Source organism: Xylocopa sonorina, chromosome 10 (genome assembly GCF_050948175.1).
Source record: "Xylocopa sonorina isolate GNS202 chromosome 10, iyXylSono1_principal, whole genome shotgun sequence".
Classification (NCBI taxonomy): Eukaryota; Metazoa; Arthropoda; class Insecta; order Hymenoptera; family Apidae; genus Xylocopa; species Xylocopa sonorina.
In genome coordinates this window covers 8,877,161-8,898,365 of record NC_135202.1, presented here as the reverse complement: position 1 = coordinate 8,898,365, position 21,205 = coordinate 8,877,161, and the positions used below count along the sequence as shown (strand labels likewise).

At 48.8% G+C, this 21,205-nt stretch overlaps 1 protein-coding gene across 1 annotated transcript in view; it reads right to left on the bottom strand.

Moving 5' to 3' along the window:
- Window positions 1-4,219: 4,219 nt before the first annotated feature.
- LOC143427904 (uncharacterized) overlaps window positions 4,220-21,205 on the bottom strand; it is a 28,922-nt gene continuing 11,936 nt past the window's right edge. The window contains exons 2-3 of the mRNA XM_076902410.1: window positions 18,282-18,454; window positions 4,220-4,532 (exon numbers count right to left, since the gene is read on the bottom strand). Of these exons, the coding sequence (XP_076758525.1) occupies window positions 4,260-4,532; window positions 18,282-18,454 (446 nt within the window). The 3' untranslated portion in view covers window positions 4,220-4,259. The remainder of the gene's footprint in view (window positions 4,533-18,281; window positions 18,455-21,205) is intronic.

Genomic DNA, 21,205 nt, shown 5'->3' with positions numbered 1-21,205 from the left:
GGATTGTGTGCAGAATGAACGCAAACTGTGAGGGTAATTTGCAACACCGGCAATTTACATAATTAGCAGTTCTGAACTCGCGGCCCTCGACGACTCCCACCCTTCGCGCACCGGTTCCCCGTCGCTGTTTCGTCCGTTCTTCCTTTTCCCTCGCACCGCGTCGTTCTTTCTTTCCCGTTGGTCATCTTTCTCTAGTTTCGACTGTACGCGGACGTTCGAGCTCGTTGGATAACAGATATTCCCTCCACGCTGGATAGTTTTATGTGTGCGTGGCCTTCGGATATGCCAAGAAGATCAGCTTAGACGCGGTTTTTCTGCTCCAATTTCACTTCTTCGACGAAGTTTGACGGAGGGAAATCCGAAGAAAAATGGAACAAGTAGCACTGTTCGAAAGAGATGCCTATAAAAATAATTGCTTTTCGAAGACAGGCTGTCCGGTAGCCTCGTACCCAGAACGAGGCAAAAAGCTGAGATGTGAACGTGGGACGAGATCGTCGACGATAAAGAGGATCGATAGGAACCGAGTGATGCGCTAATTGCCAGGTCGCCGGGTAATCATCGATTAAGGACGAGCGGCTCGCGCGAATATTAATGAGCCAGCCCGTAAGGGCGACGTACCACGCTGAAAATGGACCTGCGAACTGTCGACAAGAGGCAGACACCGATGAACTATGAGATCTATTAATTGGCGATCGACGTCCCCTACCCTTCTGGGCTTAATTATCAACCCTCCATCAAGCTTCCAATTAACGCGCTTAATTATCGCCTCGTGCAGTCCCCAATTACCTTTCGCAACGAATTTCGCGCAAATAACTCGTTTAATATTCGATGGACATAAGATTATGTTATCGAACACTGTCAGAGAAAATGGTTCATCTGAGTCCAATGGATAGATTTAAAAAATCGCGAAGAAGTTGATAAAATGCCAAAAAAACGATTGTACCGTCTAATTCTTCTCAGAGAATATTCTTCACTTTAAAAAGTAACCTTTCGCCCGAACCGTCTGCGAGATCGTCACGATTCGCTATTAAATTGTCAACCGATAAGTGCGGGTTAAGGGCTACTGTTAGAGTTCACGAAAGTGGCGGACCCGTGGAGAGCCGGCAATTCGTTGGAAAAATAATTACTCTTCGCGAAGTGTTCGCCTCTCGCATATCCGTTGTTTCGGACAGACGAGGCTCGGTTAATTACGGGCTAGCCGGCCGCACGCGTAATTATTCGTCCTCGAGGCGGCGATTACAAAGCGATTATCGACAACGATCGGGCCGGTAGCCTGCGAAAAAGCAGAAACGTCGCTTCCGTGCTAGCGATATCTACCTTTGGACGAGTGAAACAGGGTTCGAGCCGAGCCATTGTGTCTTCTTCTCGAACCGAGTTCACCTCGTTCAGCGTGGATCATTCCAAGAGTTAGTGAAAAGGATGCTGGCGATGCTTCGATGATCGTGGGTTACTTTGTAGGATGTAAATTTGGATTTGTCGGAGTCCTGTCGGTTCGGAAGCAGATTTCTCGCGTTCTTGTTAGTTGGAGTATAAATTGTTCAATTTTCATGCTGGATTTCGTGGCGATTGTTGGAGCGTTGTTGATGGGTTGCATGCATTGCAAATTGTTTGGCTGGATGTAGACGAGGATTCTCAAGTCCTTGCTGACTGTAGTGTAATTGATAAGGAGGATGTTGAAGAGCGCTTCAAAGATGGCGAATTATGTGGTAGGACGTTGATTTGGAGAGTGGCTTGTTAAATGTTTGCAGTGAGTTTTGGAAGGACGTTGTGTCGAGGACGATGACTTGATTTTCCATCGATCGAAGGGAAGATTTGAAAATGTTCGTAGATCGTGGACACGTCGAGGTAGAATTTTCTGGTTCACTTCGCTAGTCTTCTCTCTCGACGGCAAGCTAATCCATCTGGCCGGATTCAAGGCTGGTTGACGAATGAAACGCAGAGACGTGCTGTCGTGAAGAGATGATATAATTTATTTCGCTATATCGTTAGAACACGAACTGAATCATCCGAATGACCGTGCAATCCTACGCGTTTTGCACGCCGAGTAAAATCACAATTCTTTTATGTACAGAGTATTTACAAAACGGACCGGTCGAGCGGTGCGGCCCGATCGTTCGCCAGGAATTACGATCCATCCCGATCCGGACGAGTTTCCAGCGGCGTCGAGTTCCCGATTCGAATCTCGCCCGGATCGATTCCATTCTTTCACCTCGACTAATCCTCTCCTAGTCTCCTCGAGAAACCTACGGAAGAGAGATATACGTATGCACGATACATATAACCCCCATCCGCGAAGCGAGTAACAGAGGTAAAGAAAACGACGATTCCTCGCGAACGATCCTCGCAGCCGCCACGCCCAGCTGTCCGGCTAACGTAATCGATATAATAATTTAAATCGTCGGTACATCTCGGACATCGATTCGACAGAAGGGAAATACTGGTCGCTCGTGGGACAACGACGGGGTTAAGTACAATTCGCAAGTACAACTCGAGTTTACACTGGGATTCTTCACTCTCTAAAAAGATTACGAAGTTTGGCACTCTCAATCTCCTCCTCCATGCTCGTTTCTCATTTTCAGTTGCACGTGTCCACGCGTCATCGACAAACACTCGTCCTCTTGCTCTCCCTCCCACTCTCTCTCTCTTTCTCTTTTTCAACAATTATCTATACTATACCGGTGATCAGCTTCCTTCGCGCGATCACGTTCCCCTCCATTCAACTATTTACACCGATACACGCACACATACAGGGGACACGGGTCCTTCCGTTTCGAGTAAAGGATCGATCCTCTCTCGTCGTTTCCTAGCGAGACGCGAGACGGCTGATCCATCGCGGATCACAGTCTACGATTCTTCTCGATATTTATTTATGTACACTGGCTCCGTTCCGCCATCGGACGATCTATGGCAAGATGCGTGTGAAACGCACGACGATCTACCGGGGATTAAACTTGGGCCTGGTTCCGATCCCTCCATCCCCAACCGCCTCACCCTCTTCTCCTCTGCCCCAATATTCCGGAGGAACGTTCGCGAAATCGACGTTCCCGTGGAATATTCCCTCTGCGTCTTTCTGTAAATTGCTCGAGGAACTATGGTAAAAAAAAGAAAGAAAAGAAGAGAAACACGGAGGGGGATGAAATTGATATCGTTGCCGCGCGAAAGGGACGCGATTCCACCGAGAAGAGGGGAAAGTTCAGTCCGCGATGCGTTCTCCGAAGCGTTCGGGGTTCCACGACGCCGCCGTTTCCGCCGGAAACTCGTCCATTTGGCTTCGTCTAGTCTAGAGGAACAATGCCTCCATTATCCGGCTTCCGAGCTGTTCGAAAGCCCGCGCAATTCCGTCGCTAGACTCTCGAGAGCTCTTTTTCGTGAGCATACTTCGACAGATAGGGGAACTGTGTCAGTCTTGCCAACAGGGAGATCCACAGTCTTCCGGTAACGTACCGTCGACGATCGTGGGAGTCGTTGGGCGTCGAGCGATTATCACCAGCGAAACGCGGCGCGCGTTTCGTCTCGTCTCAGTCGTGTTCGTTGCTGCAATCTTTGGAAATTCACGGGACACGCAATTCCTTCTTCAACTCTGTTCACGTTGGTGTTCTTCCTCGATTGACTCTAGCCTCCTCGTACACGCTTTGATTTATTTTGCAGCTGATACACGTTCCTTTGTAGAATCTTTGGAATTCCGCGTAATTCCAGCCATGGCACTCGAACAATTCCTTCGCATACTCGAGAGGCTTATGACTGTTCGCCATCTCGTTCCGTAGAATTCCTCTCAGAATTGTAATAAATTTTTGGTTTTTACCAGCAGTTTCTTCTCGCGCGGTGCCGAGCTTGCTCGAATGTTAGCACACCACTCACCATCTTCGAAGTTACTTCAGCGATTTCATCCAAGTACTTCTGCTCGCATCTCAAAACTACTCCTCGTCCCTCGATCTCTCCAAACTTGGAAACTCCACGTAATCTTTGGACATTCTGAATAAAAATACAATTCCATTCTATTCCTCGCGCCTCCCCAAAGGTGCGTCCCGTCTCCGATTCCAATTTCTCGCTCGATACGACCCGGCAATTCCATCGATTGCACCGAATTCGCCCACCGTGCAGCACCGTGAAGGCCCTCCTCTCCTCCACGTCTCGATGCACGTTCGACTGTGACACGACCCATCGAGTGGTACGCGACTCGAACGATGCGAGCCCCAGGGACGTTGCTCGTCGGTCTGAACGCAACTCCTGGCACTTTAGTCCAGGCAGAGAACGTCTAGCTACGCCTCCGAGCCGCTGGAACATTCCTCTGCCTCCGGATCGATGTGCTCCTCTTCCTCCTCCTCCTCGTGGTGGTAGTCGCCGGTCTCCTGCTGCCATTTGCTCACGTGATGGGTGTTCTTGTTGTTGGAATTGTTGTTCGCGTTACCACCGCCACCCCCGCCACCCCCGCCTCCACCACCGCCGCCCCCGGATTGCTGCTGCGCCTTCGCCTCCTCCTCTTGCTGCATACGCTTGTGCTTCGTCCGTCGGTTCTGGAACCAGACCTTCACCTGCAACAGAGAATTGCGATTCCGTTAGATTAATTACGGTCGCGGTTATACCTGACGAATCGGTGAATTATATATACGCGGTTAGATAGTCTTCGAGTGGGTATCGTTCGATTGAAATTGAAAGATCGTGATTTAATTGGTACAGGGCGTTTAGCTGAGACTCTGATAAGAATTATAGCGCCATTGTGCGCCGCGCGATATTCTGGTAACACCGTCGATAGCAGCCGTGGAATTAGCAATTCCGATACGTTCCTTTTTTCCCCTCCCCAATCTAATCCCCATTAAATTTACGCCTGGCAATAACCGGGGAATTCAATTCCGAGTAACCGCATAAATCGTCGAGTAAACGGACGGGGCATAGACAGTGGTTAGATAAAGCGAGAAACGAAAACGTCGTTTCGAGAGGGGCGAGAGATAAAATTCCGGGCGAGCTGTTCCTTTCAGTCAGCACCGTTTCGCGAATCGTGCCGCAATGGAGCGTAAACGGTTCGACGCGCCGCGTATCCGCGCGTACGCCGATCGATTTGGCCAATCCGGACGGACTTGCGGCAGGGCTATCGACCCTCTCCAACGGTGGCAAATTAAGTGGCAACTAGTTACGATCCACCCCAGTGTATCAAGGAGCCACCCCTTAAACGGGGTGTATCCGGTTACAATGGCCCGTGTCGCTGACGCGGAACCCCTCCGTCAGTCGAGGGGGGTGAAGAGTAAAAAGAAAAGGGGGGAAACACAGTACGAAGCGACTGCTGCGACAGACCAGGAGCCAGAGCTGAGCATTGTCCTCGAATTGACTGTTAGATACACATTGTCCTGTTCCTGCTTCCTGCCCCGTGGAAGGGTTGAAAAGGGGGACCATTTTCGAACTATCAACGCGTGAAATCGGCATTGTGACTCCGTGCTGTTGAATCGACGAACGACGAAGAAGGTGGAGAACGAGAGGGGAGGGATGTTTGTCTAACACCCGATCCAACGTGGTTTTGACAAGACCCGGATTAGCCTCCGTCGGGGATCGAACGAGTAGCATCGAGATCATCCGGCGATTGGGTGGATACGGCTTTCAGAATGGGGATCGTGATACCGTCGCATCAGTAGAGTTTAGCTGGAATTTGCGAGTGTCGGGGGTGAATGGAATGGTTTCGACTGGCGACGGTTTGGTTGGAGAAATTTTGAACAAAGTCTGAATTTAGAATTTTGGTTTTCTAAACGAAGATCAGAATGACTCGTGTACTCGATAACGTCGATACCCTTTCCACCGGGCATTCTATAAATAATTCCACCCCTTTCGAAGCAAGTAGCCCCAATTCCGGCCTCCATTAACCCGCCATCAGTTAATTCGATTACCGCTAATAAATCCAATTTATTCGAGCTAATCGAAACACCCCAGTCACCGGGTAGTAATACCTGGAAACTTAAATTGAAACACCGTAAACATAATTGCTCCCTCGCGCGATATTGTTCCAAATCCAAACAGTCGTGCCGCTGGATGACTCCGCGGTTCCAGTAGCGTCTCAAAATTCAAGCGACGAAAAAAGAGCCAGCTGCCACGAGCGGCGTAGCAAATAAAATCGCGAGGAGCGTACGCGTATAAATCGTCCAAGCTGTTGGAAGCTTTTATGCGATTTTTACAACGCTCCTCCGTAAAATACTGGCGTCGATGGAGCGACTCCACGGGGGTGGTAGGAGGTGAAGAGAGAAAGAGAGAGAGAGAGAGAGACGGACGAAGAGAGGTTAAACCGAGTGTAAATCCAACGGGCGTAAGGGAGAGGTGGTGGGTTTTGAAAGCGTTCGAGCTGATCCTGGGGAATAGGCCACGTACGGTGGGCGAAAAGGGGTGGCCGGGGTTTCCGCGTGCGTGAAGATCCGCCAATCGGCTTTCAGGACCGCCCGCGGTCGCCATGGCAACCCTCGGGGACCGAGGGTGATTACGAAATGGGGGTAACTCGATTAAACGTACGACACACCGAGGGTCCTGCCGGGAGCGTTAGAACCGAGGGGGATGAAACTACGTTAACCAACAGGGTTGCGCTCTCTATTTGCCCTCTTAATCATCCGTTAAGTGCCACAATCCTCGAAAAGTTCCCCTGGGTACACACGAGCCGTTGCCACTACTCTCTCCCTCCGTCTCGCTTCATCTATCTCTAGTCAGCCTCGAACTTCCTTCCCACAGTTAATGACTCTTCTTCCGAACGATCATCAACGTCTCGGCTAATTGTTCGTCTTATATAACGCGATTCGATCGGACGGAATCGAAGCAGAAAAATACCAACTCCGAGAGACTCGACGTAAAAGCCAAGAAAACGGAATTAGCAACGTTTAAACATTTTTCAATTTGTCCAGAAACGCCAGCAGATAATTCCTTTCGCAGCGTTCGTCCGCAGTGGTCCGCAAAAGGGTACCCACCCGAGCATCGCGACGCCATCGAGCTTCCAAGAGGCCTATCCCGTACACATCCCAGCGTCGTTCCACGCCAAAAATAGCGACGCACTGGAACGAGCCGACGTCCGATCTAGATAACCGATTGGTAACGTGGCCGCGGCCTTCCGTCCGGCCGATCGATCGAATTACCACGCGGATTACGGCTAATATCAATCCGCGGGGATCGCGCGGGCATCCTGGGCCGCTGCGCAACGATCCACCCCGCGAGATAACGAGCCCCCGTATAAACCTTGTGTACGTGGTACCCGGGTACAGACGTATCTGCTGGGAAAACAGTAATTGAAGCTGCTCCCGTAGCGCTAGTCTAAGTGACAGGTGAGGAACACCTTATACGCGAACGGACCGTCGGTGGATCGTCGGTATCCGCTTTGGAGGAGGCGCGCAGGTGTGCGAGGACGAGTGCGCGCACCGAGGGAGGCAGACGCGGGGCTGGAATGCCTCCGGATCGGGAAAGGAGCAACCCGAGCCGACAGTCTGACCATATTTGCGTTTCGGAAATTTCACTGACTGATGGCGACGCGCCTCGTGGACGTAATTGGCGTCCCGCGGATCCAACGGGCGACCATAGTGATTGGGCGGCGACTGGGATTTAGAGGAGAGAGCCAGCTGCTCGGGTGGAACTTGTTCGTCTTTGATGCGTCGCGGTCCGCCACGTTTGCGAGGCGTTCCGTGTCCGTTTCTGGTGCGAATTTCGAAGTACAGATTTGGATGATTGGATTGATAATAACGATGGTGTAACAGTTGCTTCAGTGATAATAGAAGTATAGTTCGAACATAGTTTGAACAGAGTTAATATCATTTCGTGCTACAGGAATCGGAACTGGGATAAGTTTAATAAAAAGGTAGGTACAAAATGAAGCAGAACGTTCCGTGTCACGATACGTGATAATTGCATATTCAATTGGGCTCATCTGATAATTGGTATTCTAATTACACTCATATCTAGTCGATTTCGCAACGAAATCACCAGGCGATCGTACAGAAAAAAAGAGACGGAAGGAAGGGAAATATAGAGCGGTGGAAAAGTGGTTCTCGAAGTCTAATCTATCAGCGCCCCTTACCTTCTCTGTTAAATATAATTATCGGCTCTTTTTACTGTCCGCCACGAAAATTGGATCCTTCCTAATGGAAATTAATACCGCGATGGTCGTTCGCCATTTTCTCCTCGTCGCGTCGGAGGTACGCGATTCCGTACACCGTTTTATTGCAATTGAAACTGAACCTTCCATCACCGGCATCGCTAAAGTTAGTACATCAATTTATATCGCGCGTAAAGAAACGACATTAGCGAGCCGTATTCAACAGAAACGATCAAAGTTTCCACGTAGACGCGTCCCTTTCGTTCGAGCTGCCGAAAAGAGGATTTTTTTTTGCCAGCGAACCCAGCGATCGAACGAGAGGAATTAAACGGACACGATCCCCAAATGGTCAAGCCAAACCGGAGATACGAAAGAAAAACAGGCGTATCGTTTTTTTCCCCCCTTCTGAATAAAATCCGCGGGGCTGCATCCCCGGCCAATAGCGGCGGTCGACGGCGTCCCGTAATCCCCCTGGGGCTGGCCAGTCACGCTCGAAACATTATTTTTAATCCCTCCGAAGCGTCGCGGCGATCCACGCCCCACAGGCGGCGATCGCGCGGCTAAATAAACTCGGCGATATTATTTTTCAATTGTCCACGGGCACGCGTGTTTTGTTAGGACGAAATTGAGCGTGATCAGGCGGCGAGGGGTGGCAATTTCGCCGGATGCGCCTTCATCTGCGTGCAACGTTTTATTGCCGACAAATGGGAAGGTTCCGCTCGCGTCGGGAAGATCGCGTGAGAGATCGATACGAATTGTCTGTGGACTTGTGTTTCTTGAAACTTTTAAGCGACCTAGCCAGACCTTCTCGCGATATCTTGTCCTCGTCGAGGGTGTCTTTGAAATCGAAAGGGACGAGAAGCAATGAAATTGACAATGGCGGCATCGATTCACTTTTCAACACGTACTTACGTATCTATTAAATAATCTATTCTATTATATTATTGTATGGAAGGAAATGATTTTTATTGGCTGATGTAAGAGACGATAATATTTGCTCGATTGGATATCACGATTAGAAAGGGACGAGTTTAGTACGAACGTGATCGTCGGGCCATATTGGCAAGGCAGGACCACCAATTTCATCGAACACGCACTCCCTGTCGGGCCAGTGTGTATTTACCAACGGTTCAGCATTTTTTCGTCGGATTTCCAGCAGGATTAAAAAAGGGAATGATATTTTGCTAACGGAATAGCAAGCGTGACGTTTCCAAAGAGGCCGAGGCACCTGCGTGGATTAATAATACCAGGTAGGACGCGCGCAGGGAGGAAACGTCGTATCAATCCGCCTGGACAAAGATTGATCAAATACGGATCTTTCAGGACCCATCGAGATCGATTCAACAACAATTATCTTCCACCCTTTTTCGATTAAATCTATCTCTAAACCAATCTTCCTTGTACAAAACGTGAATTAATAAAAATATCTATTTTAAATTGCAAGCAACGATTCCATGGCAAGTAGTAACACGAATCTCAAAGTCGAGGGCAAAATATCGAAGGCGTTCGTTCGAAATCTACAGCAATCGTCGAATCAAAAGCAGAAAACAGATACGGGAGCGTTCTTCGCGCGAAGGTGTCAACGATCTCGAAACAAAGTGGTGCTGGAAAAAAAGTACGCCATAAAAAAGGAGCTCCATCTTTGTCTCGCGGGGCGAGCGCATTCCCGTCCCTAAAGTGTAACGATTTCTTCGCCCGATCTCGAATCGGCTCTGGTAGAGCTTCCTCGCGTACGGGGGCCGACAGTATGCACACGAAGTCGGCGACACACGACAGTGACATGCCAGAATCGTGACGAGAAAACGAAACGTCTGCCCCTCCTCCCGTCCCACACGAAAGGGATGAGGAACGAACCGAAGAGAGAAAGGGGATCGGTTGGTTCACCGCGCCTATCGTTTACGCCGATCGTTCGAATCGGGAATATCCTCCGCGTTTCGTTTCCCTTTGAGCCGCGCCGATCGTTTTCGACTCCCTCGAATTTCCCTCCCAAAGGAATCATCCCTAATTATATCGAAATACGTTGGACTCGCAGCTGGTCCACGTGGAAATTTCGTATGTGCTGTATTCAACTGCAGTTAGGTTAAATCCTACGTCGAACGTACTACCAACATTTTTCGACACATAATCGACACCCTCGTCTCTCAAACAATCAGAGATTAAAAGATTAAAATCAGAGAGACGGAAATTATTTACTAAATTCCACCTTCGTTAAACCTCGCGTTAGAATTAGGAGGAGTCGATTAACATGTTCGGTTCGCACTTAACTGGCGTCTCAAACTTAGACCACCATCGCGCTTAATCGAAACGATCCTTCTTCTCTGGTCTCGCGTAAAGGACCGAGGATGTGTGTCAACGACGGGAAAACAGCGAGTGAAACAGAGAAGCACTGACAGATGGAATTTCTCCGTAGAAATTCTGCCGCTTTAATTACCCATTGTTCACGGTCCCTACCGAGGAGGCGTAGAAACAAGACAGGCGCCCCTCATCGCGATCTTAGTTAGCATAATATCGTTTTTACGAGCGAACGATAAGCGGATCGTAAAACGAGGTTCCTCGTAGCGGACGGGCGACGAGGAACCTCGATTTAAAACGTTCCCGATAGTGGCTACGATAAATACGTTGTAACGATTAGTCGCTAACCGAGCGGAATCTTAATCGTTTCCTGCTAGATCGACACTTAGCCGCGATCTATTGAATTAGAGTACGAGTCAAGTGGCACCGTTCGAGAAATGTTCCGACGATAAGCCCGTTGAATACGCTTGTTTCGCAGGGGCCAGGTGAAAAGTGGACTTAGAGAAGGCGGTGTACGCTCGCAGCGGCTGTCGCGAGGCCGAAACTTTCTGCCAAGAAACGGAAGACGACGATGTAACCGTGCGGTACGGGTCGATTCGTTCGCGGGAAACGTTCGCGACGACACGGCTCGGTGAATCACTCGTGTACCGTTCGATTCTCGAAATTCCGCGTTCCTGGTCTGCCAGGAATAAAAAGCACCAAGCGGAAGGGGACGAAGGGAAGATAAATAAAAGAAGAGAACGGCGCACGGGCTACCGATATAATATCACGCGGCTATTATTCCCCGCGAATACGCGCGCGTACAGCAGCGCGCGCGCTCATGCACGGGCGTGTGTTACGTTGCCCGTCGACGGTAATGGAAGAAGTTTTGCATATTATGCAGGCCGCGTGCGGATTCTCTATGCATAATGAGGCGTGTCGTCGCTGGACTAAGAATAAAGCATTGCGAATGCGCTGTCATCCGATATTGTATGTGAACGTGGCCTCCTCTTCCTGGCGCAATTATGCGACCGATTCGCCGACTGCCCCCACTGTTACGCTGCTAATTATATTTCAGATTAACGCGTCTTCGAATGCCTCCTCTCTGTCTCGAGGGAAGAAAAAAGTTGCGGCGCGACGAGCCGCGCGATCGACCGGTTAAAATGAAAGCCGCGACGACACGGTGGGGCTCTTGAGGGATCCGTCCGGTGACTTTAACGCGCCGTTAAGCGAGGACAGCCTCGGAACTAGGGGACCCCCGCCTTTAACTTTATGCACGGCGCAGCACTCGATACGAGATCTTTTCGATATTAACTAAAACGTAATTTACATTTTCATGGAACCGGTAATACGAACTTGAAATTAATTTACCAAAGTATCCGTGGGATATTATAAGAACGAGGTGAAGCGAGTACGCGTCGGAGATTGAATTGCAAATGACCGCAACAAGTGTGTACTTTCCTGGGTTACTGATGAACCCCGCGCGCGCCTGATAGTTTGATCAATTAGATTCGTTTTTCTTTCAGTTTGATCCAGTACTTGATACGTGAACAACTTGCAAAGTAATATCAACATGTCCGCTGATATTTTATTGTTCCCCCGGCTAACCGCTACTTTACATTCAACAGGTTTACCACCGGGTTGTGACATTGTTTCTTAACTCTCTATCTTTGTAGGCATCGGCGTTAACCGAGATAATCTCCAACGATGGAATTCCTCTGGCATAATTGCAACAGGCTAACCTACAATGATGTCGTTTTATCGCCCGAGGAGGCTAATTACACCCACTTAGGGGCAATAAAATCCAATTACCCGCGATTCGAATAAATATGGATACTTTTAGCATCGAAACCTACTTGTTAGCCCAGCGATTGTAAAACTGCTATGCGCCCAGCCAAAAGAAAAAACGAGACGCGACGCGGCTCAGTTTCCAACGCTCTCCACGGACACTGATCGTCCGCGACGAGACGAAAACCAAAAAGAGGCCACCGCATCTAAGCCCAGCGGGCGAAACAGTTATCTCCTCCAATTTACACCACTGTAAAGCAGCCGAATTCGATTAGAGATCGAGAATCGTGGCCGGAGGTGCGCTGGCAACAGGATAGCGGAGAGAAAACCTAAGCACCCGCGACGATAGGCAAAAAGCACAACGACGCGAAGCGCCCCGAGGGTGCACCCCGACAATGTTCTCGCGTTCATGCGAACCCGGCATTACGCCGGGTTAGGCGAGCGTCGAAGAAGAAAAGAAGAGGAAGAAAAAAAAGGAAGAAAGAATAGTCAGGGGGACCGGTGGTGCGCGAGCGCGTGATTATAAGGTTGTTAACGACGCGCAGTCGCGTTCCCGGGCAACTGAAACCCGATGCAAATTACGCGGTAATATACAGTCCAGCATGCTAATAACGTTGCAGTAAATATCACCGCGTATTTCGCGTCGAGAATATATGACCGTGCCGCGTTTATTTTGCCCGCGAGATGCCCAACCCGATACACACCGCGGCTGCGCCCGCGCCCGCTTCTGCGCGCGGAGGGCCCCGTGGCGGCGCTCGGGTTCGTTAAGCCTGATTTGCACTGATAAACTGCGAGGGGATGGTGTATAGCCCAGCTCGACGGAAATTAAGTTACTGCCAGGGAGTTACGGTGAAACGTTCCGAGATGAAAGGGGATTTCTACGCTATCTTTATTCGGAGGTAGCCACGATTTAAGCGGAGGTACACGGAAGAGTTAAAGTCAACAATAGCGGCTGTTGGGGTCGGGTGATTGTTAAGTAAGCTCGTTTCGATTGACAGTTGAAAATATCTTACAATCAAGCGAAATAACGGGGCGAGGCGACGTACCATCGTAGCGTAACATTGGCTACCCTAACTCAAGCCTGGTAACGCTCACTCGAGGCTCGCTACTCGCAATTACTTCTGTTATAGCCCCAGCCGCTATCCCGTGTAAGCTACGCTTTAAGACGTACCAGGAACGCGAACAGATGTACTTCTTCCTCCATTGTCCTCCGTTCGTTGCTGCCCCGCTCGGAACCTCGCTTCTTTCAGACGCGAAAAGACGTTTCTGTCGTTACGCTGATAAGCGGCAATTAACCGGATGATTTACGGACCCGCCGCGAACCGGTGCTGACCATGCTCGAGCGATTATTTTGTAAACTCCGGACAGGTACAAGAACGACTGCGACGACAAATGCCTGATTTACTGCTGACCTTCTTTTCCACCGCCTGGCCCGCGATCGATGCCTCGTTAATTATTATCAGGTAATGACGTTACGCAGCAAAATTATTCATTTCGCCTGGCCAGAATAATGGAGAGATCGTTTCTTTTATCCCCTTTCGTAAACTTTCTCTCTCTCCCCTCTCGACGCTTATTGGATTCTCCTTTGTGCGAATTTCATCGCCGAGGCCAATTCATTCTCTTTCGGAAAATGATGATTCGCTCGACGTGATTTATCGACGCGTTACCGACTCGGGCTAATTGTAGGTGTTAACGGGTTGCCGTTCAGAGTTTGAGATATCGATGGGTTACTTCTTTCACCCCCTTTTCCCGTTCGCTTCTCTCGACGTCCCTTTTCTTCGTCCGCTGACGATCTCCTCTATACCTTCAGCACGCTTCGCGCTATTAATCACGCGGTGATCGCGGTTAACGCTGTTTGCGCTCGAACGTCGGGACATCGATATTTCTTGCGCTGCTGATAAAAATCCTCCGACCCTCTGCTCTTGTTAGTTTTTCTCCCGCCTCGTTAATGCAACTTTGTAAACGGCCGATACATCCTCCGTGTGTATATACCCATAACCAATCTGGACGTTTCGCGCTGTTAATTATCGGAGCTGGCTTCGATCTACTGACGTCTCCTCTTGTTTTAAGCCGTTGATACGATCGTTACTCCCCTGGCCGATCGCTCGTTCCGATCCACGGGACGCGCGGATCCTCGTTCCCTTGTACGAGATCGTTTAATGACTCGGGATTATAAGCCAGGGACGCGGAGTCACGATGATCGGGATAAATTTATAACGCGTGTAGCTAACGGGGCGTATGACAGTCGTCAGCCACGAAATTAATACACGTAGATTGCTCGCGACTATTTAATGCGGGCTCGAACAAGTATTCGCGTTGCGCTTCGAGTATCAGCAGCATGTGGATGCAACTATTTTCTTTTGTAGACCAGTGAAATGTAGGAATTTATACTCCTTGATGTATTACAGAGAAACATCGTAAGAAATATTTACTTAGAACTGACTATTGCTTTTAAGATGACCGTTTTTACGCATCGTTGCACGCATCTCTACTTTGTGACAGATAATTATACAAAAAGCCACAGGGAGTCCTGGTTATTCATTACTCAAATTCCAGCCCGTCTAACCGGCAGTATCTTTATCGCTCCCAAATCCCAGAAAATTAATTACAAGCTATCTTTGTGCCGATATAACGACGAGTGAAATACTTGTCCGACTACCCTGCGCGTGTCCAAAGCCTGGAAAAAAGACGCGAGAGGAACGAGGGTGAGAAAGGATTAACGACGCGAATCATTTTCCTTGAGAACTTTTTAAACTGATACCACGCTGAGGACCTTAATTGATTAGGAACCAGTCGGTAGACGATCAATCTAAAGCCCTAGTCGGATTTCGATCGGAATTACCCGGGCGTGATTAATGCCGATACAACCACAATGTTGATGATCCGGGGTTGTAAACTGATGATGCATGCGCGTGTCGCTAGAAACGATGTACTTGGGTACGGTGTTAACTTTCTCTAATAAATTCACTGCAACGACACACGTCGAATGGACACGTCGTTGCGCGAACACGTAGCAAAGGAGGGAGAAATGTAAGGGGCGTGATTAATTGGCTAACTACTGTGTAATGATGTACCAGCTTTTTCCGCGAGGAACAACCACGGATTCATCGAAACGCAGATTAATCTCAGGTTTACGTCCACGTATGGGAATATCCTTACACTCGCAATTGCTGATCCTACAATGGGCAGTTACCAACGAAAAGACCAACCGCTAGACGAACGGAATAATTAACGAAAGTAATAGTCGACTGGCAGCAACGAGCATCGTGACCAGGTGAGAACAAGACAGCGAACAGTGGACGCAATCAGGAAACGACACGAATTTCACCAATCGTCGACACGATCGAACCAGTCTCGAGAAACAGTCTGAACGAGACTCGCATCGCCACCTGTTCGCCGCTCCACCCTATCGTTCGATCTCTTCGGTCCTACGTGTTCGCGCACCATCCACGCGAGCGTTCCACCGCGTCTTTAATTACGCAACAGAAGCGTCGACGCGCTAATTGCGACGCGCGATGCGCCGCAATAAGCGCGCATTTGCGTCCCTCTCGCGATCCTGCTGGTGGTTAGTTTCTTTCTGGCCACTCGCGATTCCATACCCGGTCGAGCACGCGCGAAAGAGAGACGAACGCAGTTTCGTTTTGCACCGCGTAAAAACGGAATTACCGCGGCACTAACCGTGGGTAATTGGACGGGGCGGGTAGCAGAAGAACCGCGCGAGGAAATTGCCTTCGATTTGCCTACAATTTCTTTCGACCTTTCAAATTTTGTACAAGAAGGTTATGGAGAGGATAACCCAAAAAGAAGAGACACTCCGCTCCCTTCTCTTAATGTATTAATTAACTTAATAAGTCTCTAGTTGGTAGGTTCAAACGTTTCCCTAATAAATATATATGATAAGAGCACCGTCTGTTAATTAAAATGAAAAGTTAGGGTCGAGATACCTGTACGATTAACCTAGCGAACCGCTAATTGCCGAAAGTCCCCTTTCGCTAATTAAAACTGTCCAAGACCGCGTTTGGAATACTCAAAGCTGTTGTTCGGTGATATGGTTGATGGTTCTACAACGGCGATCTGTTATTATAATAAAGGTGCGCACAAGCGTTTCTTTCAGCGTGTACATCATGCCCGCGATCGTTTCACTAGATCGTTATCGGCTATTTTTCATTAATGTGCGCGATGGGTATTTGTTAACAAGCCCCGAAGATAAATGAAACGCGATTAAAAACGGTAATGAGCCAAGTAACAACAGGTTTCTCGAGACAAGCGCAATACGAAGACGACTCGTTTATTAAGTTCGTTTAACATTGTCTCGCTTAAACTGCGAAAATTTATCCACCCTTTCCACCGCGGGTGCTCGTCTAATTGCCGGTGCACTCCGGCTGAAATTGCTAATCTCCAATTAATCGTTACCGCGATAATAATTGAATCTCCGCTCGTCTCTGGTAAGCGATGGAGAAAAATTTCGAGGCCGAAGAAAACAAGGCTATCACGTCCCGTAAACACTTCAACGTGGAATCGCGTGCACGTAAGCGGCGTGTTCTCGCGGTTGTTAAGATTCATAAAGCCGAGGCGCGCGTCACACGCGACCCGCTGGCCCTCATTAGCGCCCCTAATTACGCGCGATTAGCCTGGCAATTAGTCGGCGAATGCATTATACGCGGACCCTGACCATCGAATCGCGATCCGTCCGACACGAAGGCGATGTCGTGCTCGAACAGTACCGGGGAAACTTGGACGCTCGAATGCCAATCAACGCCCGTAGCCGTGATTAGCGAAACCCGAATCGCTTCTTCTAGTAGTCGCACCCGTCAATTTGTACTCTATTGATCAACTCGTTGAACGCGAGGTAATACGATAAATGAACATTTAAACGAGAACGGAGAAAATCGCGAAAGAAAAGAGCACAATGAAGAGAGGAAGCCTGTTTGCACCAAGATGGCGTCGAGCGATTCTCCTCCATTCACTCGACTTAATTCACGATACCACCCCGCTTCGTTCCCCCTTCTAGACCCTCTCCCTTCTTTGGACCACGTACGCCCATGGAATACATAGCGCAACGGCAGTGATACACGCGGGTAAAACGCATCTGGAGCGTCCAACACGAGCGTATGGCGCGCGCGCGCGCGTAGTAGGACCTACGCACCACCGAAATAGTAGCCACCCCTCGATCGGCCATTAGCATATCAAACCCCTCGTTAACCGACCCTCGTCTCTACTTTTGCAAACGTCGCGCCATTAGACGGCGAATAAAAGCCACTGTTCCACTGGATCGGTCGAAACTAAGCTTGTGGGGGTTACTCCGGTCTGTCTTGGGAATTATGGGCCGAGATGGACACAGGTTTGCCAGTGGCTTCGAAACCAGCGGTGTTGAATCGTTGTTGGAGGTGCTTATGATAGGTTGCAAGGTGATGATTGATTTAAGTAGCAAGTTTAGCTGGGCGCTCGTACGATCGAGGATGGTCGAAATCAACGTTTATAGCGCCTCGTTAGGGGTTGTTACTTTCGATCTCGAGATTTAGAGATACTTTGATACAACCCTTGCTCGGTTACTCGAATGTTCTGGGCGAAATAGTAATTTTTAAGGGAGGCTGCTATTCGAAACCCTTGCTTAGAGTGTGAAGCACACATGAAAGTCTCGATTCTCATGATGAAGGGCCAATTATAAGGGAATATTTATGCCTCGATGAGAGGCATAAATACCCCCAGAAGCGTTACGAGTACGGCTGTAGATGCAGTGCGTGAGATAGCCGTGGAATTTTGTCTACGATCCCGATAATTGAATAGCTGTTCTCGTTAAACGCGGTAATTTGATGCCGCCTGAACAGCTTCGCGCCTCTGCACCCGACTGCGTTGTAATTACCGTTCTAATTGTCGGGTAATTAGCTACGTCGCGCGGATACGACTGTACCGGACGGATGCTATCCGCCAACGCGATTTTTACCGACTCGTTTGACGAGAATAATTGTTTTCCCCATCGACGGGGTGCTCATCGACCATACAGTGTTTATATCTACCCTGTTGAATTGCTAATTGCCGATCGAAATCTAAAACGGCAACCAAGATCGAGCAGTTTCCACGCTGTTTCAGAATGCGGGAATTTTCTTGGAACAGTTTCGATTTTGACGAGAAGAGGGAAAGGATTGAATTTTCTCCGGTCGAAAGGGGATGTTACCTGCGTTTCCGTCAACGAGAGCGCCTGCGCCAGCTGCTTCCTCTCCGCGCCGACGACGTAGTGATTTTTCTCGAACGCGTGCTCCAGCTTCAGCAACTGGCTGGGGCTGAAGGCCGTCCTTATTCTCTTCGGCTTCCTGAATGGCTGCAGAAGAAACCCTGGTATGTCGGGGCCTGGAAGCAGGCGCAAGAAACGCATGAATTACTCAGTCAACGTCACGACTCGACGTTTTACTCAACGGTATAATGGAAATTTCACTTGAGATTTATGCTATGTGGAATTCTGCCTAGCTGAATTAATAGTCGGATAACTATTTTTATAATACCTCCCAGGAATCCTTCGCGCGAAATTAATTACCAGATTGAAAATATTTGCTCGCTGGTCAGCATTTTAATCCCGCGGTTTACCCATTTCCCGTCGCCCCGATTCACCGATCTACAGATTTAAGTAACGCGAGTGCGAAAAATCGGGGCGACAGAAAATAAATGATGGAGGACAACAAATCCACGGGTCCATTAATTGCGCCACGGCTACCGAGTCCTTTCCACTCGATAAATGGACGCGGATAGCGGGCGAGGCTCCCGGATAATTCATTAGGCAGCGATTAATTTTTGAAACGTCGTCATTGACGATGCTGTCCGCGTGTCGACAGTAGGGTAAGAGGAACGACACGCAAGCCTGATTCGTTGATGAGAGGCGGCGGGTAATGCGCGCGAGGCGGTGGAAAAAAAAAAGAGGAAATAAGAAAACTGGAGGAAGGTAAAATAAAGGGAACGCGAGCTGCACGACCCGCTCTGGCTACATAGAAGTCCGCTCGGGTAATTGAGTATTCCACCTCGAAAGAGTCATGTCGATCGACCGATACCCACGTCTGCCGGAAGTCGACCGGGATACTTTGCCCGGAAAGCTCCCTGCGATAAATCGCTCGATTCTCTTTACTAGCTGCTGGCGAACCTTTCGAGCTACTACCCCTCGACCCCGATCGAATTCGATTTTTCTCGCCTTTTCTGTTCGTTCGTCAACTTCGAGCAGATTATGTGGACATAACCAATATTTAGTAATACTGCTCGATTACAGAGTTGGTCTCTTTAACGTACAACGTGCACTTTCCTTTTTACGCCCGAGTAAGAAATAACAGAGATTCGAGCGTCGATTTGAAAATTTTTGTACCACATTTGTCACGGTCTAATCGAGAGATTCGGTGTAAGAGTATCGCGCGAGTTAACGCGCAGACATTGACAGGAGCCCCGATGACCCGAATACGTAAGTACACTCCAACTTGTAATACTATCGACCTCTTTTCAACTTTAATTAAAACTTTCATCCAAGAAATCCCATTTACGATAACGCTGTCCCCGTCGATTTATTTTATCCCGTTTCCACGCGTCAATATCGCAAGCAGATAGAAAACTTGTATCAGCTAATGAAGTCGACGGATAATTAAACGGAAAGAATCAGTCGAATGATAATGTGACATTTTCGAAGAAACGCGAGATCGATTTCCCGCGAATCGGCGGACGACGTGGAATCCTCGCGAGTTGGATCGTGCTCGAAGCATTGTTTACAGGTGGCTAAGACAACCCGAGATCCATCAAGGATGGATGCACGCTTACTTAAACGAGCTCATGATCGTAAGAAACGTTCGAGCACGTGGAAATCGCGTCTTATTTAAGCGAGCGCGTGCATACGTGATGTGGCCATTAAAGCGGGCTTCTGGCGACCTTCTCGCTCGAGAGACGCGGATCGTGCGTGCGGCTTAAAGACCCAGTTAACATTTCAAGCGTTCGCATGGCAATGCGACTTCGCGATCGATCGACCGCTCGTGAACTGAATCCGGTACTCCTCCTTGTTTACTATCGATCTAATTGGTCACGCGGTTCGATACCGATTACGATCGACTGCGCGTTTCGTTTAGGAAATTTCGCGATCGCCAAACGATTTCTCCATTTTCTTTTCCACGTCTAACAGTGATCGTGGTCGTGTATCTTTTTTAAGTAAATTTAGCACGATTTTAAATTTCTAAATCCTTCCGTTTTCTGACGATGAGAAATAAGCTTGGTATAACTTGACATCGCCATTACCAGCTCGTTAATTATACCAAGCTGGTAAGCGATACACGAGGTACGCAACAACGATCGCGATAGCGCTGTCGCGTACTATACGCGTCGATTAATTCGAATCCACGCGAATCGCATGGTACACCGAACGCGGTTCGGTAATCTATTAATAATTGCGCCTATTATTCGATAACATCTCTGACGGATCATTAACGTCGCCGTTGCGTGAAAACCTGCTGCACAGATGAATAGAAACGTTAATGCCGCCGCCGTGACTCTAATTTCTAAAACGGTCACATCTGTCAGCGTGAACGGGCAATTGCGGACGTTCGGTAATTAATTGGAACGACAAAAGGGGAGCTAAATGAAATTCGACTAGGTATCGGTTTGCTAGATTACTAAATTGCTCCGTTTTCCGCGACGTACCCAATCTGGACGGATAATAAATGATTGTAGTTGAATTATCGAACACAGTCGAGCTGCACGGTACGTAGCTTCTTCGCGATACCACGATATTAGTTATAAGTAAATTGCGTAATTCGACTTCGTCCAAAAGCGATTCGAATAGAAGTTGAGTCGATTGTACAAACGATACTACGCTACATAGAATACTTAATACGTGGAAGAACCGACTATGTCAAAGGTGGCTGGAAATAAGTGGGAACTTTACCATTATCCCGCGTACCTTCGACTTACTCCCTCCCCGTGAAATCGTCCATTATTTCTCCATTTCCTGGTGCAACTAAATTTTCAGTGTTCTCGGAAACGGCGATCGGTCGATTTCGCAGAAAATTAGTAAAGTTCGCAGATTTAATCCTCGCGAGAGTCCAGCGACGGCCCACAAAATTGCCCTGCTGTTCCCCCCCG